The sequence below is a fragment of the Prunus mume genome, linkage group LG7 (genome assembly GCF_029339155.1).
Source record: "Prunus mume cultivar Tortuosa linkage group LG7, ASM2933915v1, whole genome shotgun sequence".
Classification (NCBI taxonomy): Eukaryota; Viridiplantae; Streptophyta; class Magnoliopsida; order Rosales; family Rosaceae; genus Prunus; species Prunus mume.
This window is the reverse complement of record NC_142704.1, coordinates 15,793,077-15,811,158: the sequence shown is the minus strand read 5'-3', so window position 1 is coordinate 15,811,158 and position 18,082 is coordinate 15,793,077. Positions and strand designations below refer to the sequence as shown.

Sequence of the window (18,082 nt, the reverse complement as noted above, 5' to 3'; positions counted from 1 at the left end):
GAGACGTGGAGAGGTATGTACAAAGGTGCAGGACTTGAGTCGTAGTCAGAACACAGGGCTTTATACTCATTTGCCATAACCACAAGCACCGTGAGAGACATTAGCATGGATTTCGTTGTTGGTCTTCCGAAGACAAAACAAGGATTTGATTCAACCATGGTAGTTGTTGATCGCTTTTCAAAGATGGCCTATTTCGTTCCTTGTAAAACAACCATGGACTCTAGCAATATTGCTCATATTTATTTTTGGGAGATTGTCAAATTGCATGGGATTCCTACTACAATTACATCAGATAGAGACACCAAGTTTGTGGGACATTTTTGGAGGACTTTGTGGCATAAGATGGGGACTCGGCTCCAATTTAGCAGTGCACATCATTCCTAAACAGATGGTTAGACAGAGGTTGTCAATAGGACCCTTGGTAACTTATTGAGGTCTTTGGTTAGTAGCAATAAAACGGGCTAGAGTGATGTTTTACCACATGCAGAATTTGCCAATGACCAGTCAAAAAATAGAAGCATTGGAATGAGCCCATTTGAATCTGTTAATGGTCGCAACCCTCTAGTCCAATTGATTTAATTCCTTTGCTCGTGGAGAATCGTTTTAGTGGGGATGCCAATGACTTGGTTGATCATATCAAGAAGGTCCATGAACGTGTTAGCCTTCGATTTAAAGAGAGCAACACAAAGTATAAAGAGAGTGCTGATAAACATAGGCGTTACAAGGAGTTACAAGAAGGGGATTTGGTGTGGATCAACTTAAGAAAGGAGAGATTTCCTCGTGGAAAATATGGTAAATTGCATGATAGAGGTGGTGAACCATACAAAATATTGAAAGGGTTGGTCAAAATGCTTATGTACTTGAGTTGCTGAATGACATTGGTGTCTCACCTACATTCAATGTCGCTCACTTACAAGCTTACTACGGTGAGAATGGAGCCCCAGATTTTGACTCGAGGTCGAGTCCTTTCCAACTCGAAGAGGCTGATGTAGGAGCATCCCAAGCCAAACTAGGGAAGCCCAAGAGATCAGTCAAGCCTCCTAATTACCTCAGAGATTATTGCCCAAAATAAATTAGGAGACCTTTCCCACTGCTGATTTACTTCCTTTTATATTTTCCTTCTGTTTTGGTTTTCCTGATTGTATTAGAATTATATTTCCTTATATTCCTAGGAGGTAGTTGTTATTTAAACCTTTTTCTTGTAGACCAATTGGTTATATATATTGAATTTGAGAATTTATTCAGAAAACACAGCTAAGTTTAGAAGCAAATTGTGAGTGTTCATTCTATATTTCTAGTGTCAGTATAGTTTCGTTGGAGGTTTGTGTTTGAGATACCATCTCCGCATCACAATCTGTTGAAATTAATGCACACCTGTGCTTTGAATAATATAGAATAATCTAGAAAAATTGAGAGAAATTGACAAGTTAAAGACGGCTCTACACTAGAAACATCCTACTAATTATATAATGGGTCACCAAAACACCCAAAATGGGAGTTGAAATTATAAAAAAAATCAAAGCACTATTTAAACATATAAACACACCCAAAACCCATCATTACACACATTCAAAACCCATTTATAAACACACCCAAAAAGTTGACTTTGGGTGTGTTAGTGCTTAAGTTTTTTTATAAATACATGTCTAGAATTGGGTTTATTTATAAATTTGTATTATATAATTAATTGAAACTAGATAATTCTATAATTATAGGACAACAACTAGTGGCTAAAAACACTTTATAAAGTCGGTTACTGTGCAACAATCGACTTGACTAGTTATTTGCCAACTTAGAGAGTCGGTTTAACAACTCTATAAATATGCAAGCAGCCCACTTATGTAATCAAGCAAGAAAAGCTAAAAACTACCAGCTGCTCTGTATCCAACTAAGTCTCTAAAGCTTTGTAACTTTCCTCCTCCATTCAAATAAAATTACCTTGTTACTCTTTCAAAAAGTTTTCAATTTCACATCAAGCTATTGTCCTAAACACTACCAACCACTCTCTAAACCTCTTCTCCCTTAAACTAACACAATCCTACCCAGCAAAGTTCCTCCGGGACTTCACAAAACCATCTTTGATGCATTTGACGAGTTTTTAATTTCCCCGTAGATACTCCTGAGAAACCTTTTCGTGCTGGCTATGTAACTTCCACTTCTGGGCAGAAAACCTTTGGAATTGTTAATGGCACAAACCCTCAAGAAACTCAAGACATTTTTGGCCAACTGAAAACGACCAATTTTGGTGTAAGTATTCTACATATATTTTTGCCTTTCCACTTCGATTTCGAACTATATAGCTTATTAGTTTGGTTACAAGAGTAATTAACTTGTTCTTTGTTGGACAGTGAGAGTGTTGATTTGTATGCAGAAGTGATGGCAGAGATAGATGAAGTTGTGACAAGAATTCTATTTGAAAGCTGTGGTGTGGAGAAGTACCATGACAATCACTTCCGATTGACTTTTCACAATCTCCGGCTTATAAAATACAAAGTACCTGAGAAACTTGGAGGTGACGTGGGTTTACGCAGTCATACAGACAAGACCTTTTCCACCATCCTCCATCAGAATCATGTCAGTGGCCTGGAGATCAATACAAAGAATGATGAGTGGGTAGCTTTTGATCCTCTACCTTCCTCAGTGGTATCCATAGCAGGTGATGCATTTAAGGTATGCCACCAAATAGTACTTCTTCATGCTTTATTTACCATGTCTTTTTAAGTCTTTACATTGCAACAAGTATGGGCACGATCCAAATTGAATCGATTTTTACCCAAAACACAAACCAAACAATTGTAATATAACAACTCGCTTCAATTCGGTTTTAACAAAAATCATTAAGGAAAACTGAACTAGAACAAACCCATGTTGAACAGTTTGATTTATTATAGCTCAAAATCAGAATTGAACGAAAGCATAACAGTTCGTTTGACTTTTTATATGGTTAAAACTAAATCAAATCGGCTGCTACATTTTGGTTGGTTCGGCTAGCCTTAGACACAGAGTCACATTTTGGAGCAACGATCGAATCCGACCCTGTAGACACAAAGTCACATTGAGGAAAAATAAGGTAAGATACTCTTTCAGAGTCCTTTTACTATACAAAGAGGTGATATGAGTACCAGATGAGCTGGTCGACAAGGACCACCCTTTACTCTACAAGCCTCTCAGTCATTTGGAATTTCTTAACACACATAAAAGTGCGGGAGAAACTGAGTATGCCGGCAAGGCATATTGTGCCATTTGATCAATTTTCTTAGGTCCACGGCTCACTCCAAGTCCAAGCTCCTCTTGCGTATTTGGTTCTCTTCTTTTTCTTTCATGTAATTTCTTCTTTTTATTTTTTATTTTTGAAAGAAAATGATGTTTATGGCTTTTCTTGAACACATGTTTAGGTCTTGTTTGGTATCTTACTCAAAAAAGATTAAAAAATTATGATTCTTTTTAAAAACATGAGTTTTCAAATAATGATTTTAAGATCTAAAAACTTGTTTGGTATTGAACTCCAAACTATTTTTAAGATCTTAAAAAATTGAAATTAAAATTAGAAACCCTAAATTCCCAAATTAAAATAAACATAGGAGAGAGAGAGAGAGAGAGAGAGAGAGAGAGAGAGAGAGAGAGAACTATTAAACCTCTATTATAAAAGTAATGCTTATTTATTGTAGCACGCTCTGAAATTTTGATCAAATCTCACTTTATCCCCCGGAAGTTAAAATGACCCACTTAAACCCTTCGACCAAGGTTTTGTGTTCCACTTTGCCCCATACCGTTATCTCCATTCATAACTCCATCAATATTGATGACGTGGCAGGGCTATTTTAGTTTTTTTTTTTCCAACAAGTGATGATGTGTCATGTGAAGACTTCACTTCTATTTTTGTGCTTAAAGTGGACTAAAATATTAATAATAATAATTATTATTAATTAATTACTTACTTATTTAATTAAAAAATTGAAAAATTAATATAAAAAACTTATCTTCTTCTTCTTCATCTCTCTCTTTTCCCCAGCAACCATCGCACACCAACCCCTCCTACTCCCCAATACCATCTCCTATATCCCTCCACCATATAAACCACCATACCTACATATCCAAATATCAAAACCTACCATCTAAATCACCATACCCATTATAGGTGGTTCATTGCTAAACGGAGGTATTTAAGATTAGGAAAGTTTTATGGCAGTGGTTCTTGGAAATGGTTAATTGAGAGATTGAAATATTCAATTTGGCCTAGATTGGTAAATACATGTTTTGGTATTTGGCTAGCAAAGAAATTTCAAGAAAAGCTAGGAACATCAAGTTCCCACATTCATATATTAATTTTCACCAAATCCAGACCTGTCGTTGATGAAGGCCATGTTTTTAGGAGACTAAGAGTTTGGGTTGATGGGGTGTGCTGGGAAAGAAGGGGCAGGTTCAAAATAAGGGCTAGGGAAGGAGGAGGCCGTGGTAGGGTGGGTGACTGTGGATGTCGGGGCTGGGCTTGGGAGAAGAGGAAGGAACAGAGAGAGAGGTGGGGGTGTCTTGAGAACTTGTGTAGTGGAAGAGTAGTAAGGGTTGGTTGCTGGGTGAGTGATGTTTGGTAAGGTTGGAGTGGTGGTGGTAAGGGTGGCTTTGGGTTGGGTGGTCGTTGTAGTCTGATAGTGTGAAGCTAGGGGAAAAGGAGGGGACGACAGAGAGAGAGATGGAGAAGAAGAGATTTTTTTAATATTAATTTTTTTCCATTTTTTATTTTTATTTTTAATATTAACAAGTAATTACATTATTTAATTATTTTTATTAATATTCTAGTCTACTTAAGCAGAAAAAATGGGGCCTATATCTGATACATCATCACTTGTGATAAAAAGACTAAACTAGTCATGTCACGTCATCAAAATTAATGAATTTATTAATGGAGATAATGGTATGGGATAAACTAGAACACCAAACCTTGGTCAATGAGGTTAAGTGGGTCATTTTAACTTTCGGATGATAAAGTGAGATTTGGCTAAATTTTTAGGGAGTACTACAGTAAATAAGCCTAAAAGTAATAATCAGAGTATGAAAGTACCACTGAATATTGAGAGTATAATCGTATTTGCTCTTGTGGTTTTATACTGACAGAACTTTCTCCCTCTAATAAAACTCTTCTAAGATATAGCTCTCATACTCTCAAATTTCTCTCTCTATTTTCTCTTTGAATTGGTGTATTTTACAACTAAATGAGCAAGTCTATTTATAGACAAATTGGATGGCTTCTCATGGACTTCATTACTCAACATCATCATTAAGCTTTTGACTATTATTTTTTTCTTTTCTTTATGTGGGTTCCAGCACTTTCATTACAACACTACTCCTTAGAGACCACATGTCCCTAGATTGGTTGCCTCATTAAAACCTTGCTTAGAAAAACCCAGTGGGAAAAACCTAAGTGAAGGAAAAAGAGTACAACTTTATTTGGGACATAAGGATGTTAAATGCACTCATGTTGCTTTGTTAAAACCTGCAAGGAAAACCCAGTGAGAAAAACCCTAGGAACATGTAGTTTCTAAAGGGGAGTGTTGTAAAGAAAGTAGTGCAGCCCACATAAACAAAAAGAAGAAAATAATAGTCAAAAGCTTAATGATGATATTAGGTAATGAAGTCCACGGAAAGCCATCCAATTTGCCTATAAATAGGCTTGCTCATTCAGTTGTAGAACACACCGATCCAAAGAGAAAAATAGAGAAAGAAATTTGAGAGTGTGAGAGCTATGTCTTAGAAGAGTTTTATCAGAGGTACTCAAAATATTCAATGGTACTTTTCATACTCTAATTATTACTTTTATAACAACCTCACTTTTTTTGTTTTTAATAATGGGGATGTTTTTGAGTTTTTCTTGGGTTTGAGTTTTTAAAAATAGCAATGGATTTTTATGACTTTGGACTTAAAATATGTCTTTGAGTTTATAAAATTGGATATCAAACAGACCATTAGTGTTTATATGTTTTCTTTCTCATACCAAATTAAAGCTACAAAACACAATGCCAAAGCAAATCATCAAAAACCACACATTAAAAACTAAATATCCATATATAAAATAAGAACCAATTTTCCAAATTCTAATCCATGGAATACACCATTGGATGTGCTCTTAGGCCATCTTCAACCCATGAGGCCAAACCCAAAATATCTCAAATTCTCTCTCAACTCAAGAAAATGAAAGGACCAAAATTTGGAAAAACCCAAACTTATTGCCAAATAGCAATCCAACTATTGCCTAGACTAAAAAAAATTCAATGGAGCCCACTTGCTGCAGACATAGGCATGTGCAAAGGAATCAAAATGAGGCTCGCGATGCAGTGGTTGTTGGCTACCCGATGCAAGTAGCATGTCAAGTGTCGCCTTGTAGTGATGTTGCATTGGAATCTAACAACTTAGATTTAATCTAAATCATTGATTTATGTTACTAAATAAAAAATAAAACGAAGTTTGAATTGTTGTCATTGGATTCCAATAGCAACATCACTACAATGCGACACTTGGCACGCTATATGCATTAAGCAGCCAACAACCATTGTAGTACAAGCCACATTTTAATTTCATTGCACACACCTACATCAGTAGCAAATGGACTCCGTTGAAAATTTTTTTAAGTCCAGACAATAGCTGAACTACTTTTTCACCCAAAGTTTGAATTTTCCCCAATTTTAGCCCCTTTATTTTCTTGGATTAATAGAGAATTTGTGCTAGAATTTGGTATATTTTGAGTTTGGCATCATGAGTTGAAGAAGGCCTTAGGCCTTCTCCAACCAATGAGGGGCGAACCCAAATTTTTCCCTCCAAAAAGTAACTATTTGAGTTTTGCCCAAACTCAAATAATTTTTTCTCTCAACCCTCCGGACTCAAATTTTAAGCTCACAATTTTATTAAATTATTTAAGAATGATTTAAGTCTAATTTTTTTTTTTTTTTTTTATGGATAACTTTTCTTTTTATTCAATATTTTAAAATAACTTCATAATTAATCATTTTAAAAAATTTCACCAAAAAAAAATAAAATTCCACAAATATAATTTTATTCCAAAAGAAAACACACAACATAATATTATTTGAGAAATGAATGAGTATTTATAAAGTTTAGAGTAAGTTTTGTGATTAGATCTTATTTAGATTAATTTAAAATATTATTTTGAACATTAAATTTAAATTTTAACAAATCATTTTTTTACCGTTAAAATAGCTTAGATTTAATGTAGATCATTGATTTAAGTTATATGTATACACCAACATCTACAAAAACAACAGCTTCTTCAAATGTTTGCCGTCAGGTTCCAACGGCAACTACACAATTGAGCGACACATGGCGATGGAAAAGAAGACAAAACCAACAGCGAATCTAGCGTTGGGGCCCACGTCAGAATCTCTGCACATGTGGTCTATTTTAGATGTGGAGTCTCACGAAAAGTTTTGAATCTAAACAATACTTGACTAGTATTTAGGTTCAAAAAATAAAGAAGCCAAAATTTGAGAAAACCCAAATACCAGTCCACTTATCGTCTGGACTCAAAACTTTTCGTAGAAACCACTTACATTTGAAAACATACCACATGTGAGAAAAACTGACGTGAGCCCCAACGCCAAAATTTATGGTACTTTTGTCTTCTTCTACTAGGCCACGTGTAACGCTCGATGTAGCTGTCGTTGGAATCCAACGACAACATTTGAATAAATTGCTGCCTTTTTTTTAATAAAACTTCCAAAGGCAACATTTGAATATATATATATATATATATATAGAAAGCTTCCATTAAAGGATCCTCAAATTTTATTTGAAGGACACCCCTTGTAAGCTGGATTGTATTTCACTAATCCAAACGGTCTATTTTGTAGATACTCATTCAAAGATCATCTCTACAAAAATCACTTGAATCCGATATCATTTGACCATTCAATTGAGTTATTGAAATTTTAGTACTTTCTTAAAGCACCTTGTTCATTGATTTTGTAGGACACAATTGGATGTCAAACAGTTTCGATTTGTCTAATTTTTTGTAAGGATGATCTATGAATAAAAACCTAAAAATAGATGGTTTGATCATTGAAAAAATTATAGGGTACCCTAAAAGCATCCTCAAATAAAATTATTTGAGGATCCTCAATAGAAGGGGACTGATATATATATATAAATTATTGCCTTTTTTTATTTATTATTTATATACACATAACTTAAATCAACGATCTAGATTAAATCTAAACTATTTTAACAGTTTTAAAAAAAATCTAACGGCTGAAATTTAAATCCAACGATCCAAATAATGTTTTAAATTCATCCAAATCAAATCCAATCCCAAAACTCACTCCAAACTATATGACTCACCCATTTCTCAATTAATCTACCAAAAACACGTTGAAATTTATGGAATTTCAATTTCTTTTAGGTCAAATTATTCATAAAATCAAATTATTATTATAAAAATAAAACGGACAGAGCATAGGAAATACCACTGAATGTTGAGAGTACAACACGCGTATGAATGAGCACCACCAAAAAATAAGAGATGAAACCAATATGAAGAAAATAAGAAGGTATTAGTCAAAAGATGAAATTACGATGTTAAATAGAAATAGAAATGATGCCTATTTATAGACAAAGCAAATGACATCTAAGGGAAACATAATGATGCTTCTATCTAATATCATAATTTCATCTTTTGACAAATACCCCTTATTTTCTTCGTGTGAGCTTCATCTCTTACTTTATAACAATTATGACATTATTTAAAAAGATTAATGAAGAAAAAATTTCCATTAAAAAAAATAGACATAAACTATTCTTAAACATTTTAATAAAGTTGAAAATTTAAAATTTGAGTCCGGAGGGTTCGAAGAAAAAATATTTTAATAAAGTTGCAAACCTAGTGATTCCTCCACGTAATCTAGTTTATCTTTGATTTGTTGTTTACTGTATGGTAGAATGCAATTATGAATTTATTTTACCTGCCCAATGTTGATTTAAAAAGACAACTAGATTTGCTCACCCAGTAAAAAGACAAGACTCTTTACAAGACCATCCCCAATCCCCAAAAAATTGAGCCACAACCCCTCATCTCTGCAACCCCTAAAAATAATATATAAATGCCTTAATAATGGATTGTGGAACCTACACACAAAACACTTGAGCCCAAAATCAGGCCGCAGAACAGCCCAAAAATGCTATTCTGTTGTGTGGATCTAAATTTTGTGAAGCTATTCGTATACATGGGGTGGCAAAGTTTCATTATTATCGTCCAATTTACATGTTCAAGACTAATTTCTAGTTCAAATGAAATTAATACACTCTTCATTGTAAGGGTGTTTAGATCATTTGACCTTAAAATAAAGATGAAAGTCTTCTTTATTAATTTTAAAACCAAGTGAATTCCAAAATATCAGACTAATTAGCAATGTAACTTGGCTTAACAAAGAGATGGGACAAAACATGTCTTGCTTTCAAGCTCAACAATTTAGAGAGACAACAATTTGTTGTGGCAAGACAAATCTGAGATGCCTTCCTACTTGCCCTTTCACTTAGGGAGACAATCTAGCAAGACAACCAAAGTTACCTTAGCACACCACCATTGTCACATTCCAAGCAGTGAGATTAAAAGCAGGGCAATGTCTCACCTCTTATTGGCAAATATACACTGTTAAATAGTGAGGTAATCTGGGTCACTCAATTTTTATAATATTAGCATATCTTTACAGGCAAAAACAAATAATAAAATTCTTTTTAAAAGAAGAAAAAAATAATAGAAAGAACAAGGGCATCAGTTCTCCAAGGTGATAGATAAAACATCAATGAATGTTTCAGATGCAAATTACCCATTAATATCAATGAGGATCATCAACTGCCCAAATAAATAAAAACATAAAATAATCCAGACTTATCAAGAATTTTGCACACGATCCAATTCAAAACAGTGTGTGCGAGAGTGAATGAAATTAGAAGTGAGAAAGCGATCAGAACCTGTCGGGATTCACAGTAACATCACACTGTTACAGTCAGTGGATTGACAGACATGAATTTCTATCGTCACCTCGCTTTCTTCTTTTCACAACAATTTTTTTGGCTAAAACATGAAGATTACAACAAATAAAGAGGGAAAAAAGAAAGGGCTGGAAGAAGGAGACAGCTCAGAACTTCTTAGAGGGTTGTGACCGTCATAGAAGGTGCTCAAGAGCTCCGACTCTGGACACAAAGAGTTTCATCAAAGCTATCAATTATAGTGAATTTTGATACAAAACACGGAAAGGCTCATAAGGGAGGGAGTAGAGGCTGCTTCTGTAGCAAGAGGCGAGAAAGGGTGTTGGAGGTGAGAGGAAGTGGATGCAGAAGAGGCAATTTATAGGCACCACGAGAGAAACCCTAGTTTCTTATTGAATATGGGCTGAAACGTCGGCTGGACTGTATAGGGTAATGTTTTGTATGGGCTTTGAAAACGGGCTGCTGCATCACGAATATTTATGATATTTTGGAGCAATAATTGCTGAATTTGTGTCCTAATTTTGGTCATTAAACTGACAAAAAGGGTTATTGTAGTTCCTCACCTTTTATCTTTTTTTAAAGGGCGTTTCACTAAAACATCCAAAATGGGAGTTGAAATTATAAAAAAACTCAACACCCAAAACACTTTATAAACACACCCAAAATCCATCATTACACACACTCAAAACCCATTTATAAACACACCCAAAAAATATACAATTGTTGATTTTGGGTGTGTTTCTATGTTTAAATAGTGCTTGAATTTTTTTATAAATATATATCTACGATTGGGTTTATTTATAAATTTGTATTTTTTAAAAGCAATGTTTGCCCTAATGTTAGTTCTCCGGGACTATTACTCCTCTTATTATTATTTTTAGGGTTTTTTTTTTCCACAAATTGTGCCTCATGTTTTCAAATACTTAATTGAAAAATACTTATGTCCTTCTCCAATAAGTAGAGACTCTTAAATTATTGTTAATAATAGTTTGACACATGCAATGACCCAATGCCCTAAAAAAAAAAATTTATATTACTTAGATTCATCATCAATTAACATTTAAAACTAATATCCACAAAAATCTTTCAAGAAAATATGTCTAGTTGGTCATGGATTCAATGTTCATTGAGGTTATTTTATGAAGAAATTTTTGTTATTTCGACAAAAGAAGTGAAAAATAAACCACTAAGACCACAATTGTGTAAATATGTTGTGCTCACGTATATATACAATGTATATATATATATATATATAATACATGTAAAAAAAATTCAGGACCCTACAAAATCGAGAGTCGTGTATGGTGACCCCACTTGCACTATGCCAGGGGCGGCCATGATATCGGCAATAGTTATTTCTTTGGACAAGTATTCATTGTCACTAAAAGAACCATTGTACTGATATCAAGGAACTTTTCCTTGGTTTGGGCCATGGAAAAAAGAAAAGTTTTATTGGTTGGACTGTTCATTTTAAACTGTTTAAATGTTATCTAATTGTAATTTTGATGTTTTCTCTTAGGATTTGCAGTAACATGTGCTAATACAGATAAATCATCCTATGCTTTTGTTATTGACATGTTATGGACTTGCTACAAGTTGTGACCTAATAATAATAATGGGAGTTTCACTAAAACATCAAAAATGGGAGCTGAAATTATAAAAAAACCCAACACCCAAAACCCATCATTACACACACTCAAAACCCATTTATAAACACACCCAAAAAATATACAATTGTTGACTTTGGAATTGATTTTGGGTGTGTTTCTATGTTTAAATAGTGTTTGGGTTTTTTTATAAATACATGTTTAGAATTGGGTTTATTTATAAATTTGTAATAATAATTTTATTGATTGACCTTTTTACACTATTGGTTCTTTATTGGCTAGTGAGAGTGTTGATCTGTATGCAAAAGTGATGGAAGAACTAGATCAAGTTGTGACAAGAATGGTATTTGAAAACTGTGGCATAGAGTCCCAATGACGATCACACTTCCAATCTTCGATTTACAAAATATAAAGAATCCAAGAAAACTGGAAATTCAGTGGGTCTGGCCGGTCATACAGACAATACTATTACCATCATACTGCATCAAAATCATGTCAATGGTCTGTAGATAAACACAAAGGATAATGAGTGGATAGGTTTTGATCCTTTGCCTTCATCCTGCCTGTTCCTAGCTGGTGATGGATTTCAGATATGTCACACCATTTCATTGATCTTGCTTTTTCATGGATATACATATACATGATACATATATATATATATACATATACATGATACATACATATATATATATATATATGTATGTGTGTGTGTGTTCATCAGTACTATATAACCAATTCTTTTATAACAGTCGACAACAAACTTAGCTATCTCATGTTTACTTACATGGAACGGGTATTAGAATTATTCTCATTCCTGACTTCCCCTTTACTAATATATGAGTATGCGAAACGGTCAAATTCATGAATTCTCATGCATTTACTAACACATTAAAATTTGTAAGTCAATGCCTTAAAAACGAGGAAATAAGTTTTAGGAGGGGAATAGTTGATCTTGTACTCATTTCTAATCTCCCATGTTCATAACATTCCCCATTCCAATTAAGTAAATATGTCAATGAGGTTTTATATCTATAAACTCATATCGTTATGACCGGATGAGACAGAGTGAGTCAAATTAAGTTTTAGGAGTAAAGTGAAACATCCAGTGTAGTTAAAGGAGGGGAGTGAAACATGAGCCTAACATAAACTTAAACTTTTGGTAGTTTGATAATACATACTGGCAAGAATTTTTCAGTGATCAACTATCTATGCTGTATATTGCAAGATGAATAAAGATCTCAGATAGGATGTTTGCATTCTTTGGTTCGCCTAGGTTTGGAGCAATGGCAGAATAAGATATTGTAAACATAGAGTGACTTTGAGGGAAAATGAGGTCAGATACTCGTTGGGGCTATTTTCTTTCCAGGAAGGGGTGATACAAATACCCAACGAGCTTATCGACAAGGACCACCCAATCCAATATAAGCCAGTGCACTTGTTGGTATGTTCAATATTATCAAGCAAATTACTCCACCATTGGAACTGATTATTCCGTCAAGGACTATTGCGGGGTTTGATTTTCTTCTTTTAGGGGTCAAAGAATCCAAGCTAGCTCATCCCTCTTTCTTTTGCAATGTGCTTTCTGTATTTGTTTTCCTTAGCAAATGTGTCGTGTTTGTGTCTGTTTTTCTTAGCAAATGTGTTGTGTTGTGTTTGTTTGTTCTTTCAGTATAAGTTTATGTAAGGTTTTGTTTCTTATTTGAGATATCAATTTTGTGGGCGAATTGTAAGAGCATCTCCAAGAGAATAGGCACCCAAGTAGGTAACCTGGTGAAGTGGTTGAGTTGGCATGACCAAATCAAGTTGGAGCTCATTGAACAAGGTTTTTTATTTCTTAAAAAAAAAAAAAAAGATAAATATATTTTATATATATTTAAAAAGAAAGCATAAAAATGATCTATAGAGAACCAATAAAAATAGAAGATTGGATGGGGAAATCAATGTGCTATGATGTAGATTTTGAAGGAAGTGATTGGAATTGCCTATCATCCTTATCTGGTTTCACTGAAATATGCTACTCACAGAAGAATCATCATGAACACGCCAAATAGTTTCACCCAACAGGTTTGCTACTGAAAGCACGGTCAACTGGGGAAAGTAATTCTTCTCCGCAACAGGAATTGTGTTCGTTACAATCACCTCTTGAAACAGGCCATTTGACAACCTTTCAATTGCAGGAGGGCTGTGAAGAAAAAGCAACAAAAGAAAAGAGTCAAAAAAAAGGAAACAGAAAACAAGTCAAAAGATTTGAAGTTCTAGCAGTTCTTGTTTGCAGAAGATTTTGTGTATCTAGAGTTGGAACTTTGATCAGTAACAGGCAGCTTAGACTTACAAGAAATTTATCAACTTAGAAAGGGAAACATAAAAATAGTCAAAATATTTGAAGTTCTAGCAGTCAAACTAAAAGATGAAGGTTATCTCTAGATAGAAGTAAAAACAGCAAAGAGCCATGACATGCATCTACTCAAATAAACAAAGAAGATGAAACGCTTCAAAGGCAGTTGATACCTAAACACAGCATGAGTACAGCATGCATAGACTTCCCTTGCCCCTTCTTGATGCAATAGAGCTGCACCTTTTGAAATTGTCCCTACAACATGCAACTCATTTAGAAAAGGAATCGAAAACTGCCAGCAATATGATATATCACATGCGAGCTGGTTCAAAAGAGGTAAGCACATGTCAATCTGACCATGAGAATAATCTCAGGGAAATCATATCACATATCAGCTGCAACATTTAAATCTAACTGGAGACATGGATGGACAGGAGAAGTTCACATATGCATGGTCATTCCCCCAAAAGAATCATGCAAAAACTTCAAAAATGGACCACAAATGTTAGCTGGTATAAAAAGGTAATGACAAAAGAGGATTAAAGGCTTTAGCCATTGAAATTTATTTAACCTAAACAAGGAAAGTAATGAATCATATATAAAAAGCATATGTTCAATTTGACTTTTTATATCCTTTTATTTGGTTATTTATTTAAATTCAATTTGCTTTGTCTTTTTCTTCCTCTATATTTCATTTTTATTTGTTTGAAATTTATGTGCAAGGACAAATATACGATGTGAAATTGACATCAAGATCACTTGACTCACCAGCAGTGTCGATCATATCATCCACCATAACTGCAACTTTTCCTTTTACATCGCCAATCAAGTTCATCACCTACACAGGTGAAAAATTAGAGATGCAACAATTCCTTGCTCATTGGCAGTTTATTGGTTAGTTACAGTAATGAGATACAACATTGACAGCCATGCCATTATGGTTCCGTATATTGTCCTAACATTTTGTAATGTCACCAAAAAACTAGCTTTAAGAGGATAAATAAAAACTTAAACAATGACAGAGACATGGGACACATGACGTGATTTATGACAAAAAAAATTCATGTCAGTTGATGGGATTTAAACATTTCAGCCAGAATGACCACAGTATATTATACTGCTTCATCAAGTATAATGTTGCATGTGAAGCATTATAAGACATACAAAGATTAAAGCAGGCCGTTGCTGCAGAAATTACCTCAGCAATATTGTGTCCTTGACGTCTTTTGTCTACAATGGCTAAAGGTGCATCAGATAATTTTTTTGCAAAAGCACGTGCTCTTGCAACTCCCCCAACATCAGGGGACACCACTACCAAATCATCAGAACAAATTGTCTTGCTGGCAAGATAATCAAGGATCACATGCTAAATTGCACATGAGAAACATAGTGAGTTTTAGAGGACACAAAGCTTTTACAAGTCAAGAATATAAAATCAGTGAGCTGATTCACCTCGCAATATACATGATCTACTGGTATATCAAAGTAACCTATTGACTGCCCAGAGTGAATGTCACAAGCAAGAACACGGTCTGCACCTGCTACAGTGATGAGGTTTGCAGCCAGCTTGGCTGCAATGGACTCACGCCCTTGAGTCTGGAGGAAAAGAAAGAACGCATATTCCAGTTCAAATGCCAAAAACAATGTGCTTCAATTAAAATAAAAGTAATAACTAATGGTATGCCCTCCCGCTCCCATTGACAAAGTATGAATAAACCACCCAGAATTTGTTTGTAATCTTTGATCTCCAGGTACTTTCTACTGATAATATCCTAGAAAAGTTAACCTAAAACACTACGAAATACACTTGCCTTTCTATCAGCTCTGGAATATCCGAAATATGGAATTACAGCAGTAATATTTTTAGCCGATGCCCTCCGACAAGCATCAATTACTATCTGTAGCTCCATGAAGTTCTCATTCACAGGAGGGCAAGTTGGCTGCAGTAAGAATACATCACATCCTCTAACACTTTCTCCCAATTGGACGTAAACTTCACCATCTGCAAAGCGCTTTATGTTGATCTTCCCAAGCTCCAATCCCATGTACCAAGCAATTTCCTAACCATAATTTACTGATAGTTAGCAATCACAAGCACAAAGCCCCAAGAACTATAAGTGATTTATTGTGTTGAAGAGACGAACATATAGGAAAGATGGTTAAGAAGTTTCTTAAGTAAAAACAATTAGTAAACAGCTAGAAATATACAACTAAAAGCATCCAACATTTTTCACACAGCTTCAAAAACTGAAGACGAAATGCATGTGACAACCTGATGTTTATATATATATATATATATATATATATATATGAAGGGAGATTGTCACATGTCAGCCAATCTAACAAGTAAATCACCAGTATTAAAAGGCAAAACATGCTCTACCAGTAACTGTTAATGTCAAGGAAATGTGAAATTGCCCTTTGAAAGGTGATGTCTAACATATATACGCTAAATCAAAAGCGAATTCTGATTACCTGAGAGAGAGCAGGATTTGCTGTGCCAGAAAACAGTTTGATCCTAGGACTACTTCTGTTAACTGACTTCTCCAAGCGTGCTGATTCCAAGAACTTGGGCAGCGTCCGTTCGTTAACAATAGGAATGATTGGCTTCCCATTTCCGTATTTAATTGGCTCAGCCATATCACATTTCTACAACAATAATGTGAATACACAAATCAGCAAAACTTTATTTAGCTGCATCCAGATACCCCCAACAAAATTTCACCCAACACGTCAAAACTATTAAAAGTTGAACAAAATTTATGTTGGAAATTGTCAAAGCCAACCCCTTTCCTTTTCTCTTTCAGGAATTTTATGTTTTTACAAGGCCATTTAAAGCTCCAGCCTCAAAGGAAACTGCTTTTTGTTTCAATTTTGAAAGCTGAAACAACATTGAAAAATTTCGAGTTCAAACTAGAGAACATAAAAATGCAAATGTGTGTCGGTACACTTACGACGCTATTAGGAGCGTAGATTCGAGAGCCGGAGTCGTTGGGGAGCAGAGTTTTATGGCTGATAGAACAGCGAGAGAAGAGAGACGAAAAAGACGACGCCATTGACGACGACGAAGAAGAAGACGTCGGCATAATGAGTGAGGCCGCCATACCTTTACCAGTATAAAACTTAGGGTTAGGGTTGGGGCTAGGGTTTTGGACAGAGAAGAGGGAGGGTGCCTTGGTGTGCTTTGGGGGAAGCTCTGAGAGAGCAGTGTGGCTCTTTATCTATGGCGGGGGTCTCTGTTTTTTCCACGGCATTTGCATTTTCGTATTTTTCTTTTAAAATTATTATAAAAAAAAAAAAAGGGGTGGTGGCGGAGGTGGTAGGTCCAATACGACACCGCTTCGCGTGCTGCACGTTACTTAAGGAAGTGGGGCCAGTCAAATCCATGTGAACCAATTCATCACGTCCCAATACCTTGTACTTGGTAACGCTTTCATACGTTGGTTTCGCTTTCACTCACCACGTTTTTTTTCCTTCTCACTCACTTTCTTCTGTTTTTGGTCGAAAAGGGAGGAGGATTGGGATTCATCGGCTCGAAATTTGGTGCCAGTTTCCATTCCTATGGTCAACTAAAATGGAATCTTATTAGGCAAAAGCTAAAGTTGGAATCTTTGAATGTTTTTTGATTTTATATTCCCTATTTATCTTCTTTGACAAAGAAAAAGGTTCTATTTGTATGGTTGATGAAAATCATTCCAAAAATATGGAAAGTAAAATCACCTTGCAAGTTTTTAAGATGAATTATTCAAGAATATTTAAATTTCAAAAGACCAATCAACAACTAGTATTCAATTTCGAAAAACTTTACACCATACATAAATGAGAGATAATGCATTTAATAGTTGGATTTGTCACAATTTCTATAACCCAACAATTCTTTGAAGTGATTCCATCTTTGAAATATATTGTCCCTCCACTTTAAGTCCCACATAAATATTTTTGCTTACCACTTTAATTTAATCCGTATTATTATTACTCTTTTCAACACTTGACACGTGTCTTTTCTAATCATAGTTAACTCTTTACTTTGTATTTGCGGAACTATAGTTATACTCATGGACACGTATCAAATATTTAGAAGGTGACAATGGTACTCTTTAGATTAAAGTGGTGAGAAAAAAATGCAATCGATAAACTTGGTTTGTGT

The 18,082-nt window shown here is 34.7% G+C and overlaps 1 protein-coding gene, 3 long non-coding RNA genes and 3 other non-coding genes across 7 annotated transcripts; 1 reads left to right on the top strand and 6 right to left on the bottom strand.

Moving 5' to 3' along the window:
* The first annotated feature begins 1,865 nt into the window (after positions 1–1,865).
* On the top strand, positions 1,866–3,451 carry LOC103337009 (uncharacterized). The gene is made up of 2 exons (XR_016128518.1): positions 1,866–2,247; positions 2,349–3,451. It is a non-coding gene; the product is annotated as an uncharacterized LOC103337009 (long non-coding RNA).
* Positions 1,924–10,446, bottom strand: LOC148915583 (uncharacterized). Its single transcript, XR_016128516.1, has 2 exons — positions 9,976–10,446; positions 1,924–2,583 (listed from the first exon to the last, which is right to left on the bottom strand). It is a non-coding gene; the product is annotated as an uncharacterized LOC148915583 (long non-coding RNA).
* Positions 2,867–7,468, bottom strand: LOC148915587 (uncharacterized). Its single transcript, XR_016128517.1, has 2 exons — positions 3,123–7,468; positions 2,867–3,036 (listed from the first exon to the last, which is right to left on the bottom strand). It is a non-coding gene; the product is annotated as an uncharacterized LOC148915587 (long non-coding RNA).
* On the bottom strand, positions 9,768–9,865 carry LOC148915586 (small nucleolar RNA Z101). Its single transcript, XR_016122412.1, has one exon. It is a non-coding gene; the product is annotated as a small nucleolar RNA Z101 (small nucleolar RNA).
* On the bottom strand, positions 9,965–10,050 carry LOC148915585 (small nucleolar RNA snoR14). The gene has a single exon (XR_016122423.1). It is a non-coding gene; the product is annotated as a small nucleolar RNA snoR14 (small nucleolar RNA).
* On the bottom strand, positions 10,139–10,225 carry LOC148915584 (small nucleolar RNA U61). The gene has a single exon (XR_016122388.1). It is a non-coding gene; the product is annotated as a small nucleolar RNA U61 (small nucleolar RNA).
* Positions 10,447–13,403: 2,957 nt separating the features above from the next.
* On the bottom strand, positions 13,404–17,190 carry LOC103336994 (ribose-phosphate pyrophosphokinase 1). The gene is made up of 8 exons (XM_008240134.3): positions 16,890–17,190; positions 16,411–16,584; positions 15,747–15,995; positions 15,388–15,531; positions 15,134–15,301; positions 14,704–14,773; positions 14,109–14,190; positions 13,404–13,782 (listed from the first exon to the last, which is right to left on the bottom strand). Exons 1-8 carry the CDS (start codon positions 17,037–17,039, stop codon positions 13,602–13,604), a joined length of 1,218 nt encoding a protein of 405 aa, XP_008238356.2. The 5' UTR covers positions 17,040–17,190; the 3' UTR covers positions 13,404–13,601.
* Between the last annotated feature and the right edge of the window lie 892 nt (positions 17,191–18,082).

Excerpts from the sequence above, each read along its gene's own strand:
- LOC103336994 (XM_008240134.3), bottom strand. The coding sequence starts at position 17,039 with ATGGCGGCCTCACTCATTATGCCGACGTCTTCTTCTTCGTCGTCGTCA. Across the intron at positions 16,585-16,889 it reads TCTACGCTCCTAATAGCGTC|AAATGTGATATGGCTGAGCC; the intron begins GTAAGTGTACCG and ends TTATTGTTGTAG. Across the intron at positions 15,996-16,410 it reads CAAATCCTGCTCTCTCTCAG|GAAATTGCTTGGTACATGGG; the intron begins GTAATCAGAATT and ends AATTATGGTTAG.